At 43.2% G+C, this 23,276-nt stretch overlaps 1 protein-coding gene across 1 annotated transcript; it reads left to right on the top strand.

The window, feature by feature from the left end:
- Positions 1-250: 250 nt before the first annotated feature.
- Positions 251-22,565, top strand: FKBP15 (FKBP prolyl isomerase family member 15). The gene is made up of 29 exons (XM_010218984.2): positions 251-327; positions 1,094-1,203; positions 2,089-2,179; positions 2,845-2,914; positions 3,883-3,957; positions 4,972-5,070; positions 5,375-5,524; positions 6,645-6,713; positions 7,056-7,199; positions 7,657-7,802; positions 8,604-8,652; positions 9,413-9,532; positions 9,771-9,870; positions 10,508-10,611; positions 11,199-11,292; positions 11,790-11,899; positions 12,224-12,334; positions 12,417-12,511; positions 12,985-13,087; positions 16,652-16,823; positions 17,700-17,836; positions 17,948-18,103; positions 18,418-18,570; positions 18,923-19,015; positions 19,267-19,377; positions 19,970-20,077; positions 20,281-21,053; positions 21,525-21,615; positions 22,137-22,565. Exons 1-29 carry the CDS (start codon positions 275-277, stop codon positions 22,209-22,211), a joined length of 3,762 nt encoding a protein of 1,253 aa, XP_010217286.2. The 5' UTR covers positions 251-274; the 3' UTR covers positions 22,212-22,565.
- The last annotated feature ends 711 nt before the right edge of the window (positions 22,566-23,276 follow it).

Below are 23,276 nucleotides of genomic sequence, written 5' to 3' on the forward strand. Positions count from 1 at the left end.
ACGCCGCAGGCCACGCCCCCGCCTCAGGCCACGCCCACCGCCGCAGTTCAGCCCCGCCCCCGGGCGGCCTTTCCCGCGCCCGCCTCCCCATTGGCTGCGTGTTTGGCTCCGCCTCCTCGTGGTTGGCAGGGAGCGCCGCAAGGCTGTCGCGGCCAGAAAGCGCCGCGCTGCGCGGCCGCGGCTTTGCGACAGCGCGGGGCGGGGACCGGCACCGGGACCGGCACCGGGACCGGGGCGGGCAGTGGGAGCGGAGCGGGACGGAGCAGGACGGAGCATGTTCGGGGCGGCGGAGGAGGACGATGCGGACTTCCTGTCCCCCGCCAGCGGGTGAGCGCGCAGCCGGGCCCCTTCCCCCTGGGACAGGCCGCGGCCCGGGCGCCGCCCGGCTGCGGGGAAGCCACGGGGGTCACCGGGGTAAAGCAGCGTCAGCACCGGTGTTTCTTGAGAAAATAATAATAAAAAAGGGTGTGCGGGCCTGTACCGTCCTGGCCCGGGGTGCAGCTGGGTTTTCTGGCTTTTGCTGCGTAGCTGGAGTCGTTCTGGCTTCTGGCAGTTCCTGTCACCTGGTCCCAGGTGGATTTAAATGTGCTAAAAGCAGGGAAACCGCTACCAGCCCCACGTCTCCGTCAGAGCTGACCCCTCCATTAGCAGGTTACACAGTGCCTCCCTTTGGGATGTGCGCTGGGATGTGGCAAGGAGGGCAGCTCTCGTGCCAGATACCGACCATGCTCTTGTCACCATCTTATTACAATGCTGGAACAAAGAAGTATTTCGCTGAAATATGGTCTTTTCTGTTGCTTTACAGTAACTTTTGTGTGTGTGTTTGTGTGTGGTTTCAGTTCTTGGTTGTTCCTTATGCTGGGTTTTGAGGAAGTGGAACATGGTTGTGCTGGTTAGAGCAGCTTCTTCCTCTAAAAGATCTGTTTATCCAACTTTACTTGGTTAGTTGCTACAAAGCTGCTTCATGTGCATGTATTTGCTTATCTATAGTGCTGGTAAGCAGTTCATATTGAAGTGCAGTTTATAGTTAGGAGTCTTCCATATGTTTAAGGCTTGTGTCCAATAAGGTGAATGAATTCATTTCTCTCTCTAGTGCCAGATTGGCCTCACTCTTTGGCCTGGATCAAACAGTCTCAAGCCATGGAAATGAATTTTTCCAATACACTGCACCAAAGCAGCCTAAAAAGGGTCAGACAACAACTGGTAAGTAATGGGGCCTCAGCATGGGCAATCTATCTTGTTGGGAGAACGGCAATCTTTGCAATGAACAACAGTGCAAATATATAAGAAAAGATTGCTGACTTTTCAGAGGAGCTCTGTTAAAAACATAAATGTCTTTAGGATTTGTTTTGGAGAGTTTGATGTTTAATGTATCAGAACTTACACACTGGAAGGGGCTCTTCTCATTTCTCCGGTAACGCTCATTAAGGAGATAAAACCATACTCTTGTCTATGCTGTCTTAATTTTCCTTGTTTTTTTTTTTTTTCCTCCTTTTCTATTAGCTATCATCTGTGCTTCTTGATATTTTCCCTCATTTTTCTTTTAACTTAAATATTAGTGTGATGGATTAGTTCTTGTTTTTTGGGGGCGGTGTGAGGGCGAAGTCTCTTCTCTTTCCATCCTGTTAATTTTGAGTGTGTAGTTAGAGCTTGAACCGGGCCGTGGTTTCTGATGCAGTCAGTGAAGCGACACAAAGTTAGGTCATATTCATCCAAGGTAGATTAAAGATTTGATTTCAACCGCAGGTTTCTGTGACTTTGCTAAAAGGGGAGACCTAAATGGTACTTCATGTTGCTTTTTTTATTATCATTTTTTTAAAAAAGCCAAGAACAGATAATCTAAGTACTAGTTTTATTATTCAAATAACTGTAGTATCTTTTCTTCTTCCCTCTTTCTCTGGATGTGGAGGTTCAACCACAGTTTTGCAACAGTAGTAGGTATTTGGAGGACATAATTTCTTGGGCTTTTGGCTTCTTCTGAAGTTATTCCAGCATTTGGGAGAAGGAAGACTTTCTGGCATTGGCACTGACTAGGAAATGTGATGATTTTGTATCATTGAGAGGCTTCTTCCTACTTTTATCCTTCAGCAGCTCCGCTAGTCCAGAAGGGTCCCGCAGCTCCAGCTGCTCCGGGAGCCCCCACAGTGTTCGTGGCCACCGCGGTTCACGCGTATCGATAGTAAGTACAGTAAGACTCCTGCATTGCCTTGTATGGTCTGGGTTTCTGGGGGCCTGTTCTAAGACTTGATCGTAAAGAGAAGATATTTTGGAGTGAGTGGGAAAGGACCTTTTCTTACAGGCATGTGTCTATGTGCTACAAGTGCTGCAACTCAGCACAAATTGCTGCTCAGAAAAGTCTTCAGTTATTGTGCTGCAGTTTAGGATTATGCAGTTTTCAGGTGAATATGATGTCCTGGCCTTGTGCATGGCAAGGAAATGCATAAGTGAGTGTTGGCCTGACATTTACGCTGTTTCTGGGCAGCCCTGTCAGACACTTGTGTCTCATTTTCACTTGTAGAGAACTAAAGTTTGACTTAGAATAAAAGTGGCAAAATTCTCCATCAGTTTGACACTGCTGTCATGTAAAATTTACCATCAGTTCGACACTGCTGTCATGCAAAGACTTGCCCTGGATCCATGGAAAGAACAATTTTCACTCTGCATTGTGTGATCCTGTGATCTGTGGGCAAACAAGGTTGTGGTTTCTGTAAGCTGAAAAAGGCTGCCTAACACTATAGCCATGGAGAAATGGGCTTGAACTCATAGAGGAAAAGCTCAGTGAGAGCTAGAGAGAAATCCGAGGCAGGATTGGTTCTGCAGCTGACTATCTCACTTGTCTTCCAGTACAAATGGGCAATATTTGAAGCAAGGCAAGTATGGAGCAGCTGTAGTGGGGAACCATGCTGCCAAAGAGGTGAGAAACACTTTCATTTCTGCAACCAGCTTTTGTAAGATCTTTTTTTTTGTTGTTGTTGTTTTGTTTTTTGTAAGATCTCTTCAAACTGAAGCCTGAAATGTTTTGGATTGGATCAGATGCTTGGCCTTTTGTAATGTGTGTAGAATTTTTTGGGGGTATTTATTCCTAAGTTCTTTGGCAAGTGGATAACAAATCTGTGCATGTGAAAATGAACGTGCATTAAAAAAAATCTAAGTAGTATGGAGATGCTTTGATTAAAGTCTGTTATTTTTGGTACCAAAAATCTCTTTCCCCAATCCTTCCTTTCCAAGTACTCCTCTGACAATATGATGCTGGGTGGCTGATGAAGTGGTGTATTTAAAAGGAGGGATGTACTCTGGTCTGTCCTTGACAGTTGATATTTATGGTGTTATCTATCCTCTAATTCCTGACTTGTGTTGTCTTGCTAAGTTACTTTTACTATAGTAATAACAGTCTGACAGTAAGTTGCTTCTAAGTGACTGAAATTTTATTTTGAGAAGAATTAAATTATTATTCGTATGCATCATGTATGTACGAGTTTTATTTAACAAAGGCTTGCTGCACTTTCGAGGTATCAGGAGAGGAGTAAAGGGACTGGAGAGTACAAGGCAGCCCTCAGCCTTTTGCTGTGACTTTTGTGCAATAACTGGACAGAAGAGTGTATTCGATTATCTTGCAGTAAGCAGGATGTCTTAGTTTGAACATTCAAGGACTGCTTGATGCCCATATCTAAATAAAACTTGTATGTTTTCAAGTGCTTTTAATAGCTCTTAGAATTGTGTTGTCAACCTTTCTGTTGCTGTGAACAATACTGCTGAAGTGGTGTATTTGGCACATTAATACTGCAGTGTTAAACTCAGAATTTGACAAAATGCACTAACATTGAAGACGTTTTGAGTTTCTGCTTTGTTTTTTACTCTGTCCAATTCTTTTGTGGAATCCAGTACAGGATCCTCCTTTACATAAGTCAGCAGCAACAAATCACATCGGCAAGAATCCACCCAGCCTTCATGCTCACGGTAAGACTCTGGTTTAGAGAATCTTCGTCTTAAGCATTCAATAATCCATGCTATTCACAGCAAACAAAAGTTGACTCTGAAATGTTTTCTCAAGTCTTAGATTGCAGGCCTTGAGATCAAACACCTGACTGATGTGTCAAGAGATGCCACAGTGCTTGGGAATGCTGTTCTTCTAATGGGCATTTCACAAGAGACTTATAGCTGCCTCCAGATTGCTGGAGGTGTTTTGGTCTTACAGCCCTGTTGTGGTAATAACAGAACAAAATTCCTCTCACTAATACTTGATAATAAAGTGTCTGAGAGAACACAACTGAACAAGCAGACGGAAAAGATGACAAGGAAGTATTTCTCATATGAGGTCTGATGCTCAGCATTTTCCTCCCCATAAGAACCACTCAAAACTTTATGACTCCTAAAATAGAATTTTCCAGGAAGATCCCTCCCCCACAACACACCAGTTTTATAGAAAATTGATTTACTTGTAACCAGGTAATATTAAACTTCTTGATTTGATAGATAGAAGTTCTACTCTAAAATAGTAAAATTTCAGGCCAAATTTCTGAGCAGGGTTCTGTCAAAGCCCATTTTGAAAGACTATTGAGTTATGTAGTGAACTTCATGAAGTGGATTTCTAGAAGTGAGCAGTATGTGACTCCCATTGATTCTGAAAGTCCATATCTGATCAACACTTAGGAGGTTTCTTATGTTCCAAAAATCTAAGTAGATATTTCAGAACCTAGTTTTAAAGTGTTGTCTTGTGAAAACTACAGCATTTACAAAGAACTTAATATTTACTCTAGTATTTAAGCTGTTATAATTCTTCCAAAATACTGAGCATGAGAATGAGAACTGATTTCTCTATTCTGAGGTTGTAATACAGCAATGTTCTTTCCCAACTCTGCTTGATTCCAGTAGCTCTTGTTTTAACTTCCGTCTGTCTGTTTTTTTTTTTTTTTTTTTTTAATTGAATGTATCTTTTAAGATGCAACACGAGACTGATTTCCTTTGTCACAGGTTCAACCCAACAATTACAGTACATTCTATGATGATCAGAGACAAAACTGGTCGATCATGTTTGAGTCAGAAAAGGCAGCGATGGATTTCAGTAAGCAGGTAACTTCTTAAGCCAGCAAGCCATACCTTGCATTCAGTTTGGAGTATCTGTTGCTTCTGGTGGTATTTCTCATGAAAGATTCTGAAGTGCTCTAAGAGCAGTGGCTCAGCAAAGCTAAAGGTGTTTCATGCTTACAGCTGAGCATGATTCAGTACAGGGAAGCATGGAGCATCTCATAAGTGCCTCTGGAACCTGGACTTGGTAGTAAGAAATGCATCAGATATGGTGTGATACATAATAAGTCACAGTGAAACCCATTGCTCATTTAAAGGCTAAAGAGATTGATAGGCCATCCTTTTGCAGGTCTGTATTGCCAAATGCAACAGTTCCCCCGTGTTTGATTTGGTCCTCTACCAGGATCTCCTTCCTGGAGAAGGGCAAGGAGCAGAAGCAGGAGACTCCCTAGAGGTTGCCTATACAGGTTGGCTGTTCCAGAACAATGGGATTGGACAGGTAAAAACACCTCTCTTACCTCCTAATACTACTAGAGTGAGTGTAATGGTCATTATTGTGCATAAGTGCTGTGTTTAGCACACTGTTCATACGAATCTGGCAAATATTTTTTTCAGTTCCTTGGAACGTGTCTGAAGTAAATGTATTGACTATGAAATAATAAAGGACCCTGTTACTGTTCAGGAAGAAGGGATCGAAAGCCTCTTGAATTTCAAAGCACTTTCACATATTAGTTTTAAACAACCTGTTAAGCAGGGACAATGAAGCTAGTTATGGTCCTTTGAAAACAGCTTGATGAGTTGATAAAAATAGGCTTGTCAGGCACAAAATGCATCTCTAAACAGGAAAAGAAGGAAATTGTCTTTGAGTCTTCTAAAGCTGTGTCATATCCAATCTGTTATTAAACAAAAGCATGAGTTATACTTTAATATTAGTGTTAAAACACTTCAGTGGGTTTTACTTTGAGAAATGCAAGGGGAAGGGCTTTGCATTTTACCTATCTGCAGTTGAGTCTTATTATTAAAACAGTTGCCTATTTTTCATTGTTGAGGAGAGTTTTGTGGAAGGTTGTTGGTTTTTGTTGTGATTTTATTATTATTATTATTTTTAGTTCTTGATCTTGACTTCTTAAAAGCAGATTGCTTCTTTCCTTAAATCAGTGGGGTGAGTCTGTGTGTGTGTGTGTGTGTGTGTGTGTGTGTGTATATATGTAGGAGTTTACATGTGACCACCTTTAGGGATTGTACAGCTGCATATGTTGTAATTCAATGTGCAAAGCTGCCAGACAGTTTGGATCCAGCCAAGCAGAACACATCTGCTATTACTGATGCGGGCTTCTTGTGTAGCATTTTTCTTGTCTTGGCCATCATGCTCAAAGCACTTCTGAAGTCCAAGTCTCCAAGTTCACTTTGAGAAAGTGCTGTGGGATGGACTAGAAGGCTCCAGCCATGCTGTTTGTTAGGAATTAATTTTGGAAGACAGTGGAACAGGAAATGCTATGTAAGAAATGCTAGAAGTTTATGAAAAGTTTGTAAATTTTTGCCATGGTTTTAAAGTAATGTTCAGGATCTTGAAACTTTCGGGAAATCCACATGACTATTTCTGTTCTTCAACTCTGTAGGTTTTTGACTCAAATGTCAACAAGGACAAGCTGTTGCGGCTCAAGCTGGGATCTGGAAAGGTCATCAAGGTAGAACTTACTTCATTTTCATTATGGGAAGTGTTAGAGAATGGGAAGTGTCAGACTTGTGAATTATTGAAGACATTGTTCAGGGTTTGTGTATGGTATTTGCTATATGATGTTCCGTTTGATAGAAAATGCTCTGCATTGGTGAAATACTCAAAACACTTTTTCTTTGCACATCATAGCCAAGCTTTTCTCTCAGTGATGGTGTTAGAAGAAAGTTCTCCTGCTCAGTGAAAAGGAGCTTCCTAGTGCCTGTAGCTATCTTAATTAGTGTAATTAGAAGAAATTGTGGTGTCATTGGTCAAACTGTTTGCTTTCTCTTCTGTTATGTCCCTAAAACCCAAGGGCTGGGAAGAAGGAATGATGGGGATGAAGAAAGGAGGACGAAGGTGTCTCATTATTCCTCCTGCCTTGGCGTACGGGGCTCAGGGAGTGTCTGGCCGTGTCCCTCCAGACTCTACGTTGGTGTTTGAGGTGGAAGTTAGGCGGGTGAGTGTCTCATCTAGGTAGTTTTTGCATCTGTTTAGGGACTGACTGGTAGTGTCTGCCTGCAAGAGAAGAACCTGTCTTTGGTATGAGAACCACAGCTCAAACTGTTGTAAACAAAATACCACAGGAGGATGTCTTTAAATAAATAAAATTATCACACACAATGGACAAAACCTCCACTAAGCTGTTTTTCTAAGAAATACTTGTTCTAACCGGTTTGGGAACCTTTTCTGTTGTCCTATTTTGTTTTCTCAAGTGACTTAAAAATTGGATTGTGAGGAATGAGAGGATGTAAAAGTTCAGCTTCTCCAGTTATGAGTTCTGAACCAGCTTTGTTTGAATATTTTTATTTGAAGTGAATAAGCTTGGTGAAGAAGTAGCAGTCAGAGATGAACAAGATGCTGAAAACTTTCAGCACCCAGAAAAATGTCTGATTTTTGGGTGCTTTTTGTTTCAGGTGAAGCTGGTAAAAGAAGGCTCTGGTTCAGATGGACAGAGCATTAGTTCTAGAGATTCTCTTGCACCTTCCCCAGTACCCAATTCAGATGGTTTTTCTGCAGATCCTGTTTTATTGCCTCCATCTACAATACCTCCAAAGCCTGGGTAAGAGAGAAGATGGATAAAACAACCTGCTGCATTAAAAGACAGTAGTGTTCAGAACCAGCGTACACAATGTTGCATTCGCACAGCACTTGGCAAATAGGGGTTGTCCTGTGGGCCCTCCTGTGTGCCCGCTGGCTGTCATCGCTGTGGCAGAGGAACACTTGCTTTCAAGGCTTGCAGGAAGTTTTCTGCTTGAATGTTGACTTTTGGATATAAAGAAATTAGAACAGCTACAGAAAAGAAGTTACTGTTTTACAGTATAGCTAAGATCTGTCAATGATAAGTTGTATGGGTGCTCTTGCAGCAGCTTTCTAAACTGGCAGTATTATCATAAATTGGTCTTGAGTCATGGCCAATTTCCATGTGTTTGATTGCAAATTTTACATTGACACTTATTTCTAAAGTTAACTAAACTGAGCAGTTACCCTTCTTATAGAGTTATTTTTCAATTTGAAGTGCTTGTTTATTGCTGCCACAAGTACCTTATCAGGCTAGGAGGTCACAACTGTACAGAATGTCACAACTGTACAGAATGTGATACTTGCAGCTATCAAGGAAGTTACATTTCTGTAGTCATCTGTTCCACAGCCGTAGAACTTGCCAATAATAATGTTTTGTAATTTACTTAAAACACTGCAAAGAATCTTAGTAAAGCAAAGAGTTTTTCACACTATAAGAAAAGATTTTACTAGTGAAAGCTGTGTTTGACAGTTCCGTGTATTTAGAAATGCAGTATGTTAAATTCTGAATTTTTTTGTTGGTTAATCTCTAATATTAACACACACCTGTTTGACTTTCCAGGGAGCCAGCTGTTCGGACCAAGTCAAACTCAATCAGTGAACAACTGGCAGTAAGTGCTGTTTTTAGCTAATTAGGAATGTCACATAGGGAAGTGGGAGTACTCATTTCACCTTTGCATTTGGTATTCTGAAGATTCAGTGAAGATCATGCAAACAAGAGACTCACCTGTTTATAAAGAACAAATTAGAGGCTTTTTTTTTTTTTTTTTAAAAAAAAAAAAGGTTTCAGCAGAGCATGAGAAAGCTTAGTGACAGTTGTGAGTCCTAATTCCTGCTTTTAAATGCAAAACTTGTTTCACTCTGGATATGAACAGGACTAGTTGTCTTTGCTGATAAACAGACAAACTTAAATTTGACAGCAAAATGCAGTTGAGATATTCAGCATAAATTTATCTGGATACATGAGCAAGTTCTTGGGTGTGCCGTTCAGGATAGAAAAAGCTGTTGAGAATTTTTTATTTTATTTTATTTTTTTTTGACAGACAGAAAACTCTGTTATACCTCACTTTCTTGTTACTGTGTTTTGTGCAGGGATGTGCTTTCTATGTAATGATGACAGCAATGTCATCCCAGAAGGAGAGTGTGTATGTAGTAAGACAGGCTAACAAATCCGCAGTGTTATTTTTGTACTCTCTAAAGTCAGAACTTTTCAGCCAGTATTGAAAAATTGAAAGAACCAGGCTTGTAGGTGAGTTTAAATGCTAAATCAGTGACTTCTAAGAAGAGTCTCAACCTGACAGGAATCTCTCTAATATCTGAAAATCCTGGGGCAAGGGACAAGTGAAAGGTAACTGTGAACATCTCTTTCAGAACCCAGACGTAGCAAAGGCAAAGCTGATTTCTCGGATGGCTAAAATGGGACAGCCCATGCTCCCTTTCCTTGCTGGGACAGGAGGTAGTCAGCTTGACTCCAGTGACTCAGAAATAGAGGTACTTCTCCAATCACAAAAATGTGAATTTTTCCTTTTAATGCCTTTTTCTGTAAATAACTCTCCCTTTGTACAGGGAACGTATAATTTGTTTCTGCTTAGCAATATAATTTAACAATCCCAGTTTGTCTGTGTAGTTCAGAAGAGTTAGTTGGATAATACCTAATCTTAAGTGGTTTTGAGTTCAAACTGTTCACTAGTTCTTTAGTGTTCATTGTAATATGTAGAGTTGTTTTTAGGATCCAAATACATCGAGGGGGACAGCGCAGCCAGTGGCTCCAGCTCCCGTGAGACCATCGCAGCCAACTCACGCAGCGCCGCCTGCAGCATCAACACAAGGTAATGTGCTGGAAAGCTTTGCTTTGGTATGGAGAAATCCCATTCTTTATGGACTTGAAGCACAAGGGATGTGAATAGGAAGAGCAGCCACACTGCAAAATAAGGCGTGAGCTGCCCTGTCACACTCTCAATGTGTGTGCTTAGGGTGGCACTAAAACTTTTAGGATAAGTGTTATGTGATTCTTTGTGCAGCAGTGAAAATGACTGTTCTATAAAACTTCTGTTTACATTTCAGTAAACAGAAGAAATGTTCTTGTGCCTGAAAATGATAGAAATAATAGCAAAAGACCTCAGAAGGTTGACAGGTCTGGAATGGGCTTGACGTGTGTTCCCATGATGAAATAGTAATGCCAGTTGATGATCCTGAATGATACCTTGTGCTAGCCAACAGCAAAGCACCTATGATTAATAATGTGTCCAAACAGAAACTCAGAAATTGCAGCTGCAGATGAAGTTTCCAGGAAACTTTTTCTTGACCTTATTCTTTCTTATTTGATTTCAAGACACAGACTTGTTTGTGTGTGTGTGGGGGGGTGTGTGTGACTTTTTCTGCTTATTTATTTTGACTGTTGCAAGATTAGTGAGTTTAATTATGTTCAGCTACTTGTTCTGCGTTGCTGATTCTCTCTCCTTTCAGTACCTCAGGTATCTGGTTCTACACCCCTTGTATCTTCTGCTGCTTTGATACCTGCCACCATTCCACCCCACTCAGCTTTGCCTGGAGGATCACAGGGCTTTCAGGTACCAAAATGAAATCAGAAGGACTTGGCATTTCTGTTTCTGTCCTTTCTCATAAATCTTACTGCCCATAGTTGAGAGCAAGGACTCTGTACCAACACGTAAGGTTGCTTCCTGTGATTCTTCGACATACCCACACTTGCTTCATGTGCCTGTTAGATTTTAATCAAAAAAGGCTGACTTGTTACATGCTGATGGTTTCTTAATGTTGGACTAAATTAACCTGTTTAGTATGAGCTCTTGTAGTGTGGAGTGGTGAAGTAAAAAAACAAGCCTCCAAGAACTAGTAAAGCCAGTGAAACCAAAAGAATTGTGCTTGTGGTTCTTCCCTGTCATGGTATGTTTTTCCTGTAAGAGCACATACTTAGCGTGGTTATGAATCATGTTTCATCTAGCAATAATATAATCTTTTTAAAGTGCTTGTGCTGCTGTTTTTAAGTGCTGTGGCCTGCTTGCTAATGTAACTTTTGAAGAACTGAACATGCAAATTAAAATGTTTTCCATATCAAGTAATGAAGACCCAGAACTAAATATTGTACAAAATTTTATGAAGTCTGATAGATTTTAATGCATTGAATTTGCTGTGCAAGGCTTATACAGGAATGGCATTTGCTTATCCCCAAACCACTGCGTCTGCTTCTCAGCTCCAACCTGCAGGACAGATGTATCCTGCACCTTACCAAGGTATGTTAAGCACGTGTGTGCTTTACAGAAGTTTTTGATACCTGCTGTTAAATGGTATTTATAATGAATATAAAGAAATGGCAGCATAGGCATATTCATGCTGTTAGAATACCATGTTGTTTCATGAATTTTTATTTTAATGCCAGATGAGGGCAAAGAGTTCATAGTAAATTTTTTTCTTACCTTAAAGTTTGAACAGTGTGAAAGGGCAAGATGCTGCTAGGTGTATTCCCAAAGCTCTCTGTTGCTAAAGATGTTTTGTAGCTGTAGTTCCAGTTATAATAGTAAAGGTAAAAGTAAATAGTTTTCCAGATACCATGTCTTGGTTTTGGGAGGAGATGGGCCATCCTATCTGTCAGGCTTAGAACTACTGGCCTAAAGTTGGCTTTATTTAAACACCTGCATTAAGTTTGCAGGTGAGGTACTAAGTATTGCTCTGTATATCTACATGAAGATGTTTTAGCCTTGTGACTGAAGATCTCCCCTTTCCGTTCTAGCACCTGGGGATGTTACTTCCTTTTTGATGGCAGAGGCACGGCAACATAACACAGAAATCCGCATGGCTGTTAGCAAAGTGGCAGACAAAGTGGATCACCTGGCTGCGAAGGTAACGGGTGGCACAAGCAGCCCTGTGAGCAAAGTTAGTGTTGCTTAAAATGATATGATAGCTCTCTAGCTCCTATTTAAAAAAAAAAATTAAGAATACCTTTGGGAAGAAAGAGCTTTCTCATACAGTCTTGAACATCATATGATGCGTTCTGTTTGTAGAATGTCACTGCCTTTTAGAGGATGTCACAGTTGACACAGTAGCATATGGTTTAGCACTGTATGTGATTAGGTGGAATGGTTTAATGGTTCTTTATGTGGGTGTCTGACTTGTCTACATTCATAAATGCATTTCATGTAGTTTAAGAATGACTTATTGCTACAGGTGGAGGAGTTAAAGAAACAAAATGCTGGTAACAGTTTATTGCTACCTGGCATCTCGTCTGTTACCATGGAAGCTTCCATGATCATGAGCAACATTCAGCGCATAATCCAGGTGAGCATGGCCAGCTTTATTGACTCCTTTCATAAGGAAGTCACTAAGATCAATATTCAGGCTGGACTGGGCTGTTCTTTAGGAGAATGAGAGACTGAAGCAAGAGATATTTGAGAAGAGCAGTCGGATTGAAGAGCAGAATGAGAAGATCAGTGAGCTGATTGAGCGGAACCAGAGGTAAGGAATGGGAGGCCACAGCCTGCCTGCATCTGAAGTGGCTGTTTTCAGCTGATATACTTAGTCCTGGCTAAATGTGTGAGGGGTGTCCTTTCTCTAGTGTGGAGACAAGTTCTGAGGATTTGTGGAGGGGGGTGTCTTTTTGGGGAGCAAGGGGGTGGCATAAGTATATTACATGTGTGGTGTGTTTGGAAGTAGCAAAGGCCTGTGAATTTTGGTATATCAGAAATCTTGGCTGTATGCTAGGAGTAAGCAAGTGCAGAATTTCACATCAGCTGAGATTATCTATGCTGAACCTCGGAGGCTCTTCTTGCACCCCTTCTGAGATCAGTTGCTTTTCCGTGTTGGACTGTATGCAGACTTGTCTGGGATTTGTCATTAAGAAAGCTTTGAACTCTCACCTTTTCCATCTCAGCCTTTCTCTCAGTTTAGGTACTTATGTAAATGCTTACAGCATCTTCTCCTGTTCACAGATATGTAGAACAAAGTAACTTGCTGATGGAGCAGAGGAACCATTCGCTGCAGGCAACAAATGAAAACACACAAGCAAGAGTGTTGCATGCAGAACAGGAGAAGGTAAAACCATGGTGACCATGAGCAGGACCAAAGACCTTGTCTGTATTTCGGAAAGGCGCTTGATGTTGCACTAAACATGCTGAAGCCCTGTTAGTCAAGGCCTAAGTCATCTCATAGACATGCAGTTATCAACTCAATTCTCAACTCAACATAGTTTTCAAAGCTATTTGGAATAAGTTTTAAGTATTTTTATGACTTTTCATAACAAAAGCAACACAGAGCATATGAATTTAGATTTTTATAGCTTCGGTAGCTTAACAGGAAGGTGCCGTTGTTAACTTCGTGTGCGGCCTGCAAGCTGAGCTATTGCATGTATCAGCAGGGCTTCATCTGGCTGAAAATGCAAATCATTTAGCTACACTAACAGTTTCAGAAAAGCTTTATTCCTTCCCTTTAACTGTCATAAAGATTGAACAAAACTGTAAGAAAAAATGATATTCTGCTATAGTTCTTTCAGTGCATTTTTTCTGCACTTTTAAAAACTGAGATCCGATTATTTCTAACAATACATGTTTTTTGTGCTTTTGTGAAAGGATCTATTGGGAAATATCTCTCAAAATAGTTAAATGAACTTATGCATGGCTTTTTATCACATAGAAGTGCACTCGTCAGAGCCTAGCCCCGTCAGACTGGCTTTGGAGTCTAGTTGCATGGTGTCTTCTATGTTTTTCCCAAGAAGCACTGGCTTCCTAAGTTACACCAAGATCAGTCTTGTACAGTGCTCCTCTACCATGAGATGTATATCTGCAATTGAAGTATGAGATGATAATTGCTTGTTCTGCATGAAAACCATGAATTAGTGCACTTGCAATGATAGGAGCAGCTTATTTCTAAGGTATGCTAGGAAACATTTCTGTGGGCTAAACCCAGCAATAAACAGCTGCTAGGTGTAAGCTGGTGAAGGAGGGCAGGGTGTATCTTTCCACTGAGGTCCCAGGTCATGCTACAGAAATATCTGTGCTATGTAGAGTGTGTGACTAAGCAGGAATAAGTCAGATTGGAATAATCCAAAAAACACTTCCTTTTAATAAAACTGCTTTCTGTCAGTGAGCACCACACCCTACTTACCTAAAATGTAGCTCGGGGAAGAGGCATCTTCTAGCAGTGTAACTGTCAGGAATCTCTTGGGAGTCATCTCTAGCATGAATTCACTTGATTCGGTAGTCTCTGTCTAGATGATTACCCTACTGCATGAATAGACAGAAAAGCCATAACTTGCACTTGCCTTTCCCTAGTTCTGAGTGTTGACTGCAAATATAAAGTCTGACATTCCTTCGTCTTCCTGTGATCTGGACTAGCTTGCTCTGTGACTGCAATTGCTAATCTGCTGTATGGGAATCCCTGTATAGCATAAGTAATAGAAGTGCAAAAGAGAACTGTAATCTTGTATCCATTCTTTACTTACAAACTAGGAGTCACCATTTATTTTGGGATTTATGCCAGGCATTTGTACGTGGATCTTCAAGAGGTGATGATAATTTGCTGCCTATGCTCTGACCCTTGGAGAGCATATCACAGATTTAAATTAGTAGATATGGTGCACAAAGGTGATAACTTCCCACACTTTTCACTGCAGTGAAATGATGAGTTAAGTGTTAAGAGTTGCAGAGTACCAGTCTGCTGCTTGCTGGTCTGTAAATGGTGTGGTATACAACGCACCTATGTAAGGGTACGCTTAGCTTCTTCCTTTTTAGAGTCAGCCTTTGCTACTTTTTCTGTCTTTTCAGTGTTTGCAGCTCTTGAAATAACTTAAATGCTTCTCTGGCATGTCTCAGGCTCCTATAATAAAGCGCTTGGCTTTTCTGATGATGATTAATGCCTCTGCCTTTCAAGTTGTATTCTTAACTCTTCCTGTTTCCTGTTGCCGCTTTCTTTTCCTAGCGCATGCTGCCAGTGGATCGGGGCTGGGACAAGGTGAGGCAGTGTCTGCTGACTGTGAAGATGATAGATAATTGTGCCCTAGATAGTGCCCGCCCGGCTTCCTCTTCAGCTAGTTATAGATGCTCATTGGTTTTAGAAGAATTGCCTCAGATCTTGAATTAGCACAATTGTTTCAACTTGGAAAAGGACATTAAAATTGATCATATAGCCACTGGTCACCTCCTCTTTGAGGAGTTCTTTGAAATAACTTTGTCATGTTGCTCCTTGTGCCCCATCCTATTCTTCCTGTGGGGGAGGTATCATATAATTGTCACACCAGATACAGATCACATAAGATTCTTGGAGGCTGAAGCTGCACTGGTATAGATCTGAAGCATTCATGGCAGAAACTTAGGTTTTTTAAGTTCCTGAAATAAAATCTCATTTTTACTTTTCTTTGTATCCCTAAAGACTGAGGCAAGTGTTTAAAGTAATCTTTGGATGTGACCTGTGTGTGTGTGTTGTGGTTGTAAGGCTGCTACGAGTTGGTGTCTTGAACTGCAGAGAGACCCTTATGGGAATGTAACAGGCAAACAGATCTGTTTTTAGACAGGCTCTATTAAAATAGCTCTTACAATTAATGGTGTAGTATCCTAGCCTTTAAGGCCAGTGTGTATTCATCCTCACTGTACTTGGAAGGAATTTGCCTTGCAACTCTCCTCTGCCAGAAGATGCTGGTCAGGGACTGAAGAGACCACATAGAAAACTCCAGTTCAGCACAGCTCATCAGCTACAGGAACATCTGTTATGAATCTGAACAGAGGCCCTGATATAGAACACTTAGGCATTCCCTGCAGCAAGTGAGGTCTCCTGAAGGGAAGTAGCTCTGCTTCTGCAGAGCATCCTCAGAAGTCTGCATGTTCTACACAACAAGACTGGGAGAATTACTTTGTTTGCGTCTATGTCTTGGTGCCTTTAAGCTCTTTTAACGTGTTGTTTACATGTTGTCTAACAAGCTATATTAGTTTCTGGTTTTCCATGGCTTAAGCAATACTAAATCTGAATGGATCAACAAATTACTGAGAAGCATGCTCTAAAATGGCTGTTTTGCCATTCAGGCACCTCAAAGGGACCACATGCTGTATGCTCTGGAGGGAAGGTGCTCTTTTGACCGGAACAAGCCTATATTATTGGTGATCTTGTAAGCTTATTAAGGCTAATTAGGTCTTGGTGCCCAGGCTCTTCCCTGGATAGAGATTGTCATAGCCTGAAAACTCTGAACGGAGCCACCCATCACCAATGCTAGTCTTAAAAATGTGTTTAAACTTTGTGGGAAAACACGCTGAGGTGAGCTGCTACAGTGGTGATTGTTGGTAGCTTTGTCAGTCTGGACAGGTTACTGCCAAATTACTCGAATTACGTAGTGCAAAGTTATTGCCTCCCCAATCCGGAAGTGTCTCCGAGATGCTGGATTGCAGCATGCAGGTCTGCACAACCTGCTTGAGCTCCATTTCTACTGAGATGTGGGCAAATTATCTCTAGCAGATAGATAATTTTCAAGAGGGGATGGTTGGGCAGAGTAAGCAGAGACTGTAGCTCTCGAGTAGCTCATCAGTTCAACTTGATAAAGCAGTTTTGGTGCTTTCTCGTACCCACATATCTTGCTATTCCCTTTTTTCCCCTGCCTTCCCTTCTGTGATGCAGGCCAAAGTTGCGGAGGAACTAGCAAGTGCCACGGCACAGGTTTCCCAGCTGCAGCTGGAGCTGACCGCCCACCAGAAGAAGGAAATGGACCTGCGGAAGCAGCTCTCTGCTGCCCTGCAAGAGGCTGAGCGCCATGAGGTGCAGCTTAACAAGCTGCAAGGACAGCTGGCAGGTGAGGGCTGCGTTGTACTGCGAGGGTTGGCTTCCTCCCTTAGCCCTCTCTTTCTTGGACCTGTGTTGGCTGTGCAGGAAACTTTCCCAGTGTTTTTAGAGGAGCCCACAGGGGTGTGATGCTCAGGGTTCTTCACCAGATCTATCATTTTTATGTTTTGTTTTCTCAGTTTAGTTAGTGGTTTGGACCACGTTCCTTCCATGACCATGATTGGTGCTCTGTGGTGTCTTGCTCTGCACTGCATGCTTTGGGCATCCAATTTATGGAAAGATGATGATTTATTCCTTGGCATTAGATGAGGCAGTAGGGAATAATCCCAGCAGATATTCTGTGGCTCAGTGTGGGCTCTTTCAAAGTTGACAGACTCTTGACTTGTTTGGCATTTTCCACATTTCTCTGATGAGCTCTTTTGCTGGTAGGCACAAGATGTCTTTATCACATTTTGTCGGAATAGCTAATTGTAGGTATGAAATCCAAGATTTCACGACATGCAGTTTAACTGCAGCAAGTGCAAGGATGTCAAAAAGGATGTTGATTCTCCAAGGTGTGTGAGGGGTCTGTGCATCTGTTACCACTGAAGGAAAGTGAACAGAATCAGTTTGTCACAGGGATGCCTTTTGCAGAAGCAAGGTCTGGGCCATGCTGAGATAGCAAATGTTTTGTAGAGAAGCCAGAGGTATTTGCTAGTGGGTGACAAGTTTGGATGGAGGCAGAGGTGTTAAGTGTGCCTGTTTCACAAAGAAACTCTTGACAAACTGTTTCCCACAGCAGATGCTAACGCTGTGCAAAAGCCACTGTTCCACCCCCAACCCTGCCCCCAAAATACTAAGCTGAAACATGGAGTGCTGAGATCTTTAGTAAGGTCTATTCTCACAGAGCTGCAAGAAGCCTCAGAAGATACTCGTACTAGATTCAAAGCTGAGAAGCAGAGCCGCAAGCACCTGGACATGAAGATTGCAGCACTGGAAGAAGAGCTAACAGATCTAAAAGTAGAAAAGGAGACCCTTGAAAGGGTATGTTCAGCTCTAGCATTGCAGGCAAACCCAAATTTCCTTTTATAAAAGAGGAAGAAAAGCTACTTTGGTACAGTCTGGCCTAGGCTTAAGTCTTAATCTGTATTTCAGAACCTTGCAGAGAGGAAAAAGAAATCCCTCGCAGAGAGAACTCAAGCAGAAGAAGAGATGGAAGAGATACGCAAATCCTATCAGCAGGAACTAGACAAGCTTCGACAGCTGCTGAAAAAGGCACGGACTTCAACTGACCAGGCAGCAGCAGAGCAGGTGAGGAGGTGTAGGAGCTTCTCCAACAAGTGTCTGGAAGCCTTCTAGGAGTTTATAGTTAGGAAAAGAGCATAAAAACTGCTCAGATAGTAAAATAATGAAGATGGTAACTTTGTACTTTAAGGGAGTAACTTTCGCATGGGGTTCACTTCTCCGTCCCTCTAAACATGCTGCCTCCATATGTTGGTGTCGTGGCCTGGGGCAGGAGGTGTTGCTTTTCCACCACTTGCCAGGCCCTCGGCTTTCAACGATTTGTGCAAATACGGATCAAGTGTGTGTTTTGTTCCTAATAATCTCTCTTACTTGCTGGGCAGCTGTCCCTCATCCAGGCAGAGCTGGAGTCCCAGTGGGAAGCCAAATGTGAACGTACGCTGGCTTCTGCCAAGGAGCAGCACGTTAGGCAGTACCAGGAGGTGTGTGAGCAAAGGGATTCTCTGCAGGAGAAGGTGTCCCAGCTGGAAGAGAAGGTAAAGAGCTGTTCCTCACTCTTGAAATGTAATGCCAAATAACCAGTAAGTGTAACCAATGGTTCCCTGCCACCTGGTTGTGGTTTGTCTTTCAGTTTTTGTTTCACCAGCTTGCTGCTGGGATGTGCCTGTGCTTGTCTCTGCTGCTCTGGGTTGGTTGGGTAGTAAGTTTGCTACGGTAGCTCTGAATGAGGTGGAGCCAAGATGTCAGGCTTGGATTAAAGCAGCAGTTACAGTCTCTTCTGCTAAACGGCTGTTCTACTGGGTAGCAGTCACTCAAGTAAAAGTCCTCTTGAACTGAGTGATCCTGGAAAGGGCTGTAAACGAAAGGGTTTTGGTTCTTATCTTTCAGCTCACAGCTCTAAAACACTCCAAAAAAGAAGAGGAGCAGAAATTTTCAGAGTTGCAGCAACGTTTAGAAGAACTAGAGCCCATCAAAGAGAAGGTGAATATAACTTGCTGTGCAGTAATCACTAGCCCCAGGCTGCCATGTCCAGAACAAGTGCATGAGTACCTTGCTGGAGGAAAAAAAAAAATTGATAGGGCTTCCAGCAAACCAGGGCACACCCAGTGATGAGACACAGCCCTTTTTTGGGAGCTCAGTAATGCCACGACTACTCTGGGTGTTATCCCAATGCAAGGTTTATTGTGGGTCTGTCTGTGAAGGTGTTCTGACTGCAAGTTTCTCCTTGGCAGTATTCAGCCTTGCAGGCTGACGTTACGGTGCTGAGGGCTGGCTATGAAGAACGCATACAAGAGCTGGCAAAGGATCAGGATGGATCTCCACCTGCAGACTTCGTAGAAGAAGTGAGCTTGGCTAGCAAGTATTTTTTCTCACTAGGCAGATATGTTCTCTTATCTTTATTTATTTCTTACTTAGCTTAAATTATTTCTCAAGTTTGGGGTGTGTGTGTGTGTGCACACATTGTGTATTTATTTATTTTTAATTCTCCTTACAAGTCTTGTTTTCTGGGCTTCCCTCCTCCTCTCTCCCCGTCCTGTAGAAGCACTGGCTGTCATATGTTTCTAGTAGCAGGGCCTACGCTGGAAGAAAGGATGTGACTTTTAATTCTGGCTGCCAACTCTGTTGCTCTATCTTTAGAATAAAACCTAATATTTAGACTTTGATTTAAGAATTGAAAGAATGTTAGAAATTTAACGGTGACTGCCTCAGTTCACGGCTTGCTTCTGTTCTGGAGAGATTGCTTTGTGCATATAATTTCAGAATCAAACAACATGAGTAGTACAAGAATTTCTAATCTGAAAAAGAATTTATTTGAAACCAAATGAATTTTGCTGAGTTGATTATTTCCTTGCCTGGAGGAATATATGATTTTTTTTGAGGGTCCAATGCCTCACAAGTTAGTGACATGCCTGCCGGTTTCTTTTGCTCTTCTAGGTAAAGAAGATAATGAATGGAGTGTTTCAGTCTCTTCGGTGTGAATTTGAACTGGAAGAGACATACAGTGGCAGGACGGTTCTGGGTGTTATCATGAACACGATTAAGGTAGAACTGAGATATGTGCAAGGTGATAAGTAAGAAATAAGTTTGGGCTAAAGCACAAGTTTTAGTGAGTGTTAAATAACATTGTTAAACAAGCGTTAAGGAGAAGCTTGTTACGAGTAGCAAGGCAGCCCAACAGTGGGAAAATTACCGTGGTAGTTCATCCAGGGTGTAACCTACATTCTGTCCACTCAATTTCTTTTTAGACTGTAACACTGCAGCTACTTCACAGGCAGCAAGCAAGACAAGAGCATGGCAGTAAAGCAGAGGGATCTGGGACAGGAGCAGGGAAATGGGAGGAATCACTTGAAGCAAAGGAAGACCACAGAGAGCCCACACTGCATAGCCCAGCACGGAGCTCTACGTACCCGTCTGATCTCGGGGAGGCAACCACAGCAGTGTCTGGTGAGGAGGATGAACCTGCTACTCCAGCTGCCAGGCCAAGACCCCCAGAGGAAGAACAGGCTACACAAAGCAATGGAGTGTCGGAAGAGGAGAAGGTTGTAGAGGTTTGTGGTGAACTTTGCTCCTCCTCTTCAGGACCTGAATCCTCTCTGAATCCTGATAAGGGCCTGGTGATTGCAGGACAGCCAGTTCCTCTTGTGGATGAGAGCTTCATTTCAGCTGTGCAAAAGGAGGAGGGTGGTTATATCAGAATAGCTGAGAATGGATTATGTCCCTCAGGAGTGTGTTTGCAGGCGGAAGCTGGAGAAGTTTCTTCTCTAGAGACAAAGCCAAAAGAGGTGGACGTGACCATGCTCCCAGAAAAGCAAGCTGCAGAAGAGGCAGAGGAGCTTGTGGGAGGTTTAGAGCCTCCTCCCTTAAATAGTGATGGAGGAAGCTGTACAGGCCCCTCTGATGGGGACAGCTCCGAGGAGCCTGCTTCAGCATCCAATGCAGAAGAGAAGAGTTCAGCTGTCATCAGAGAAACCCCAGGCCACCAGGAGTCAAGCTGCAGCACTGGGCAGAAGGATTCCAGGTAAACTGGGGCTGCTGGGGTAGCCACTGTCTCATTTTCCTGCTGCTTGCCCAAGGGGACAGCACATGCTGTGACAGGGTGGGACAGCACACACAGGAGGGCCGAGCAGCTGCCAAGGTGCTGGTCCCGTATGGCACGAGCCGGGAAGCTGCTGGTGTGTCCCGGCTGCCATCCTGCTCTGCTGCGACCGCAGCTGCAGAAGGGGCATCGGACTGGGGGCAGCGGCGCTCTCGCCTCCTGTGAGCAGCTCCTAGCTGAGCAACGAGCGGAGCGGGCTCTCTCCCTGGGACCTCTGTTGTCGAGGGATGCCAGGGCACCCTGAGCACCACTCTGCAGTGGTGAATAATGTCTTAAAGCCAAAGCTGAGTTTGCTTGAGTGATGAGACTAGTAGCATTCCTAATACAACATGTAAATGGAAACCAAGATCCTATAAGCAACAGGTGAACTGCTAATCCTTTATGCTCTTCTAGCCTTTTTGAAGATGACAGCTTCTTTAAAACAGCATCTAATAAAGCACCGAAGCCTCAAATTCCATCTGAGGAAGAGGATGAGGAGGAAGTGGTAGGTGCCATTTGTATCCTTCCATTCCATTCCTACTAAGCCGCTCCTGGCAGTAACCTGTAGTTTCTCTGTGAAATCCTTTCCAGGGCTGTGGGAACTGATTGATCCCTGGTAAATGGGGTCAGAGCTTCCTGGATGCTCTGCTTTAAACTTGCAGTACCTGGGACTGTTCCTTGTTGAGCTGCATGGGACATGGTAGTGACAGAAAACTCCTGTTGACGTGAAGTTAGTGAGATTGCCATGTTAACTCAAGTATCATTGTAAAGCTCTAGTGCTTTACGGTGAGGTTCTAATCTTACAAGAACCTCAGAGGGTTTTTTAGTGTCCTATCCCTCTCCTATCCCTTTCAAGTGTTAACCATCTCTCCTGGATAAGACACAATGTGGCAAAGATGGCGATGGCAGTAGTGAGGCTCCTTGATAGAGTCTCCCTGTAGCTGATGGAGCCTCTAAGTTGTTTAGGAATTGCTAAACCCTGGGAAGCTGTTTAGACTGATGACTTCCCTCTGGTTTCACTTCCAGAGCATGAAGGGGCGCCCCCCTCCAGCTCCACTCTTTGGGGATGATGATGATGATGATCTGGACTGGCTGGGATGAAGAGTTCTCTGGGAAGCCTGTGAGCCATCTTCTTTGGGCATGGACTCCTCATGTGCACTTGGCACTTACAAGCTGCCTATATGGGATAGTTGTGAACAACTGTGAACTTTCTTGTCTTGCCGGCTGACGGGCTCTGGGAGCAAGTGGCTCTTTTTGCACTTTTAAATGCTCGGACCCATCTTTCTGACCTGACAAACATGCGCAGAGGTTGGGCCTAGCTGGAGGAACTGGCCGGTCTTGCTGCATGTTTGTATTGCTGTCCTCCTTGCGTGAACCCTTGATTCATTGATCTGAAACTTCATGCAAATATGAACTTTGTAAAGCATTTCAGAAGAACAAGTTGGGCAGAACTTTTCATTAGATTATGATTTTAAACAGACTAACATCTCTTCTCCTTTCCCAGTGAGGATTTCTTTGGAATATTATTCTAAGTGCCCAGAGGTGGCTCCCAGGAGCTCTACCCCAGCTCCTCACCACGTGCTTAGCCATGGAGGTGAGCAATTCAGCCACGAGAGCCAGGGCAGGTTTGTTTTGTGAGCACAGGCTCTGCACAGGCAGCCTGTGGAAACCCCAGGGGCCGAGGCTGTTCAGCTTGGACCTGCCAGCCCTTGAGAGCTGCAGCCCGGGCGCTGCTTTCTAACCCCAGCCCTGCTCAGCAGAGTGGCCAGTTAGCAGTACCAGCCACAGGGGCTCCTTTGGGCCAACACTCCAAGCGCAGAGGGAGCATCTGACAGTTACTGTTTTGGGAAGCCAAATTTCCACCCTTGTTTTATGGAGCAGTCTGAGGCTCGCTCATGGAAGCAGCTCTCTGCGCAGACTGTTACACTCACCTATTCTCACTCTGTGCACAGTCAGAGGTGAGCTCTTTAACTGGGTTATGTTGCATTGGCAGGGGAAGCCCCTTATTAGTAGCAATACAGACATGTCCATGTGCTCCTTTTCCAGACACAGGGAGTTACCCTAGGCCAAGTCTCCTGTGCCTTTTCCTCTGCAGCTGGTCAAAGTGGCGTGAGGTAAAAATACCAAAAGGTGGCTGGATGAAGGCCAGGTTAGGATATAGCATTT

Source organism: Tinamus guttatus, unplaced genomic scaffold (assembly GCF_059628265.1).
Source record: "Tinamus guttatus ecotype Peru unplaced genomic scaffold, ASM5962826v1 Tinamus_guttatus_pri_ptg000297l, whole genome shotgun sequence".
Classification (NCBI taxonomy): domain Eukaryota; kingdom Metazoa; phylum Chordata; class Aves; order Tinamiformes; family Tinamidae; genus Tinamus; species Tinamus guttatus.

Coding starts and splice junctions, on each gene's coding strand:
- FKBP15 (XM_010218984.2), top strand. CDS start 275: ATGTTCGGGGCGGCGGAGGAGGACGATGCGGACTTCCTGTCCCCCGCC. Junction 17,837..17,947: donor AAAAGGAGACCCTTGAAAGG/GTATGTTCAGCT, acceptor TCTGTATTTCAG/AACCTTGCAGAGAGGAAAAA. Junction 18,571..18,922: donor TGTCCCAGCTGGAAGAGAAG/GTAAAGAGCTGT, acceptor CTTATCTTTCAG/CTCACAGCTCTAAAACACTC.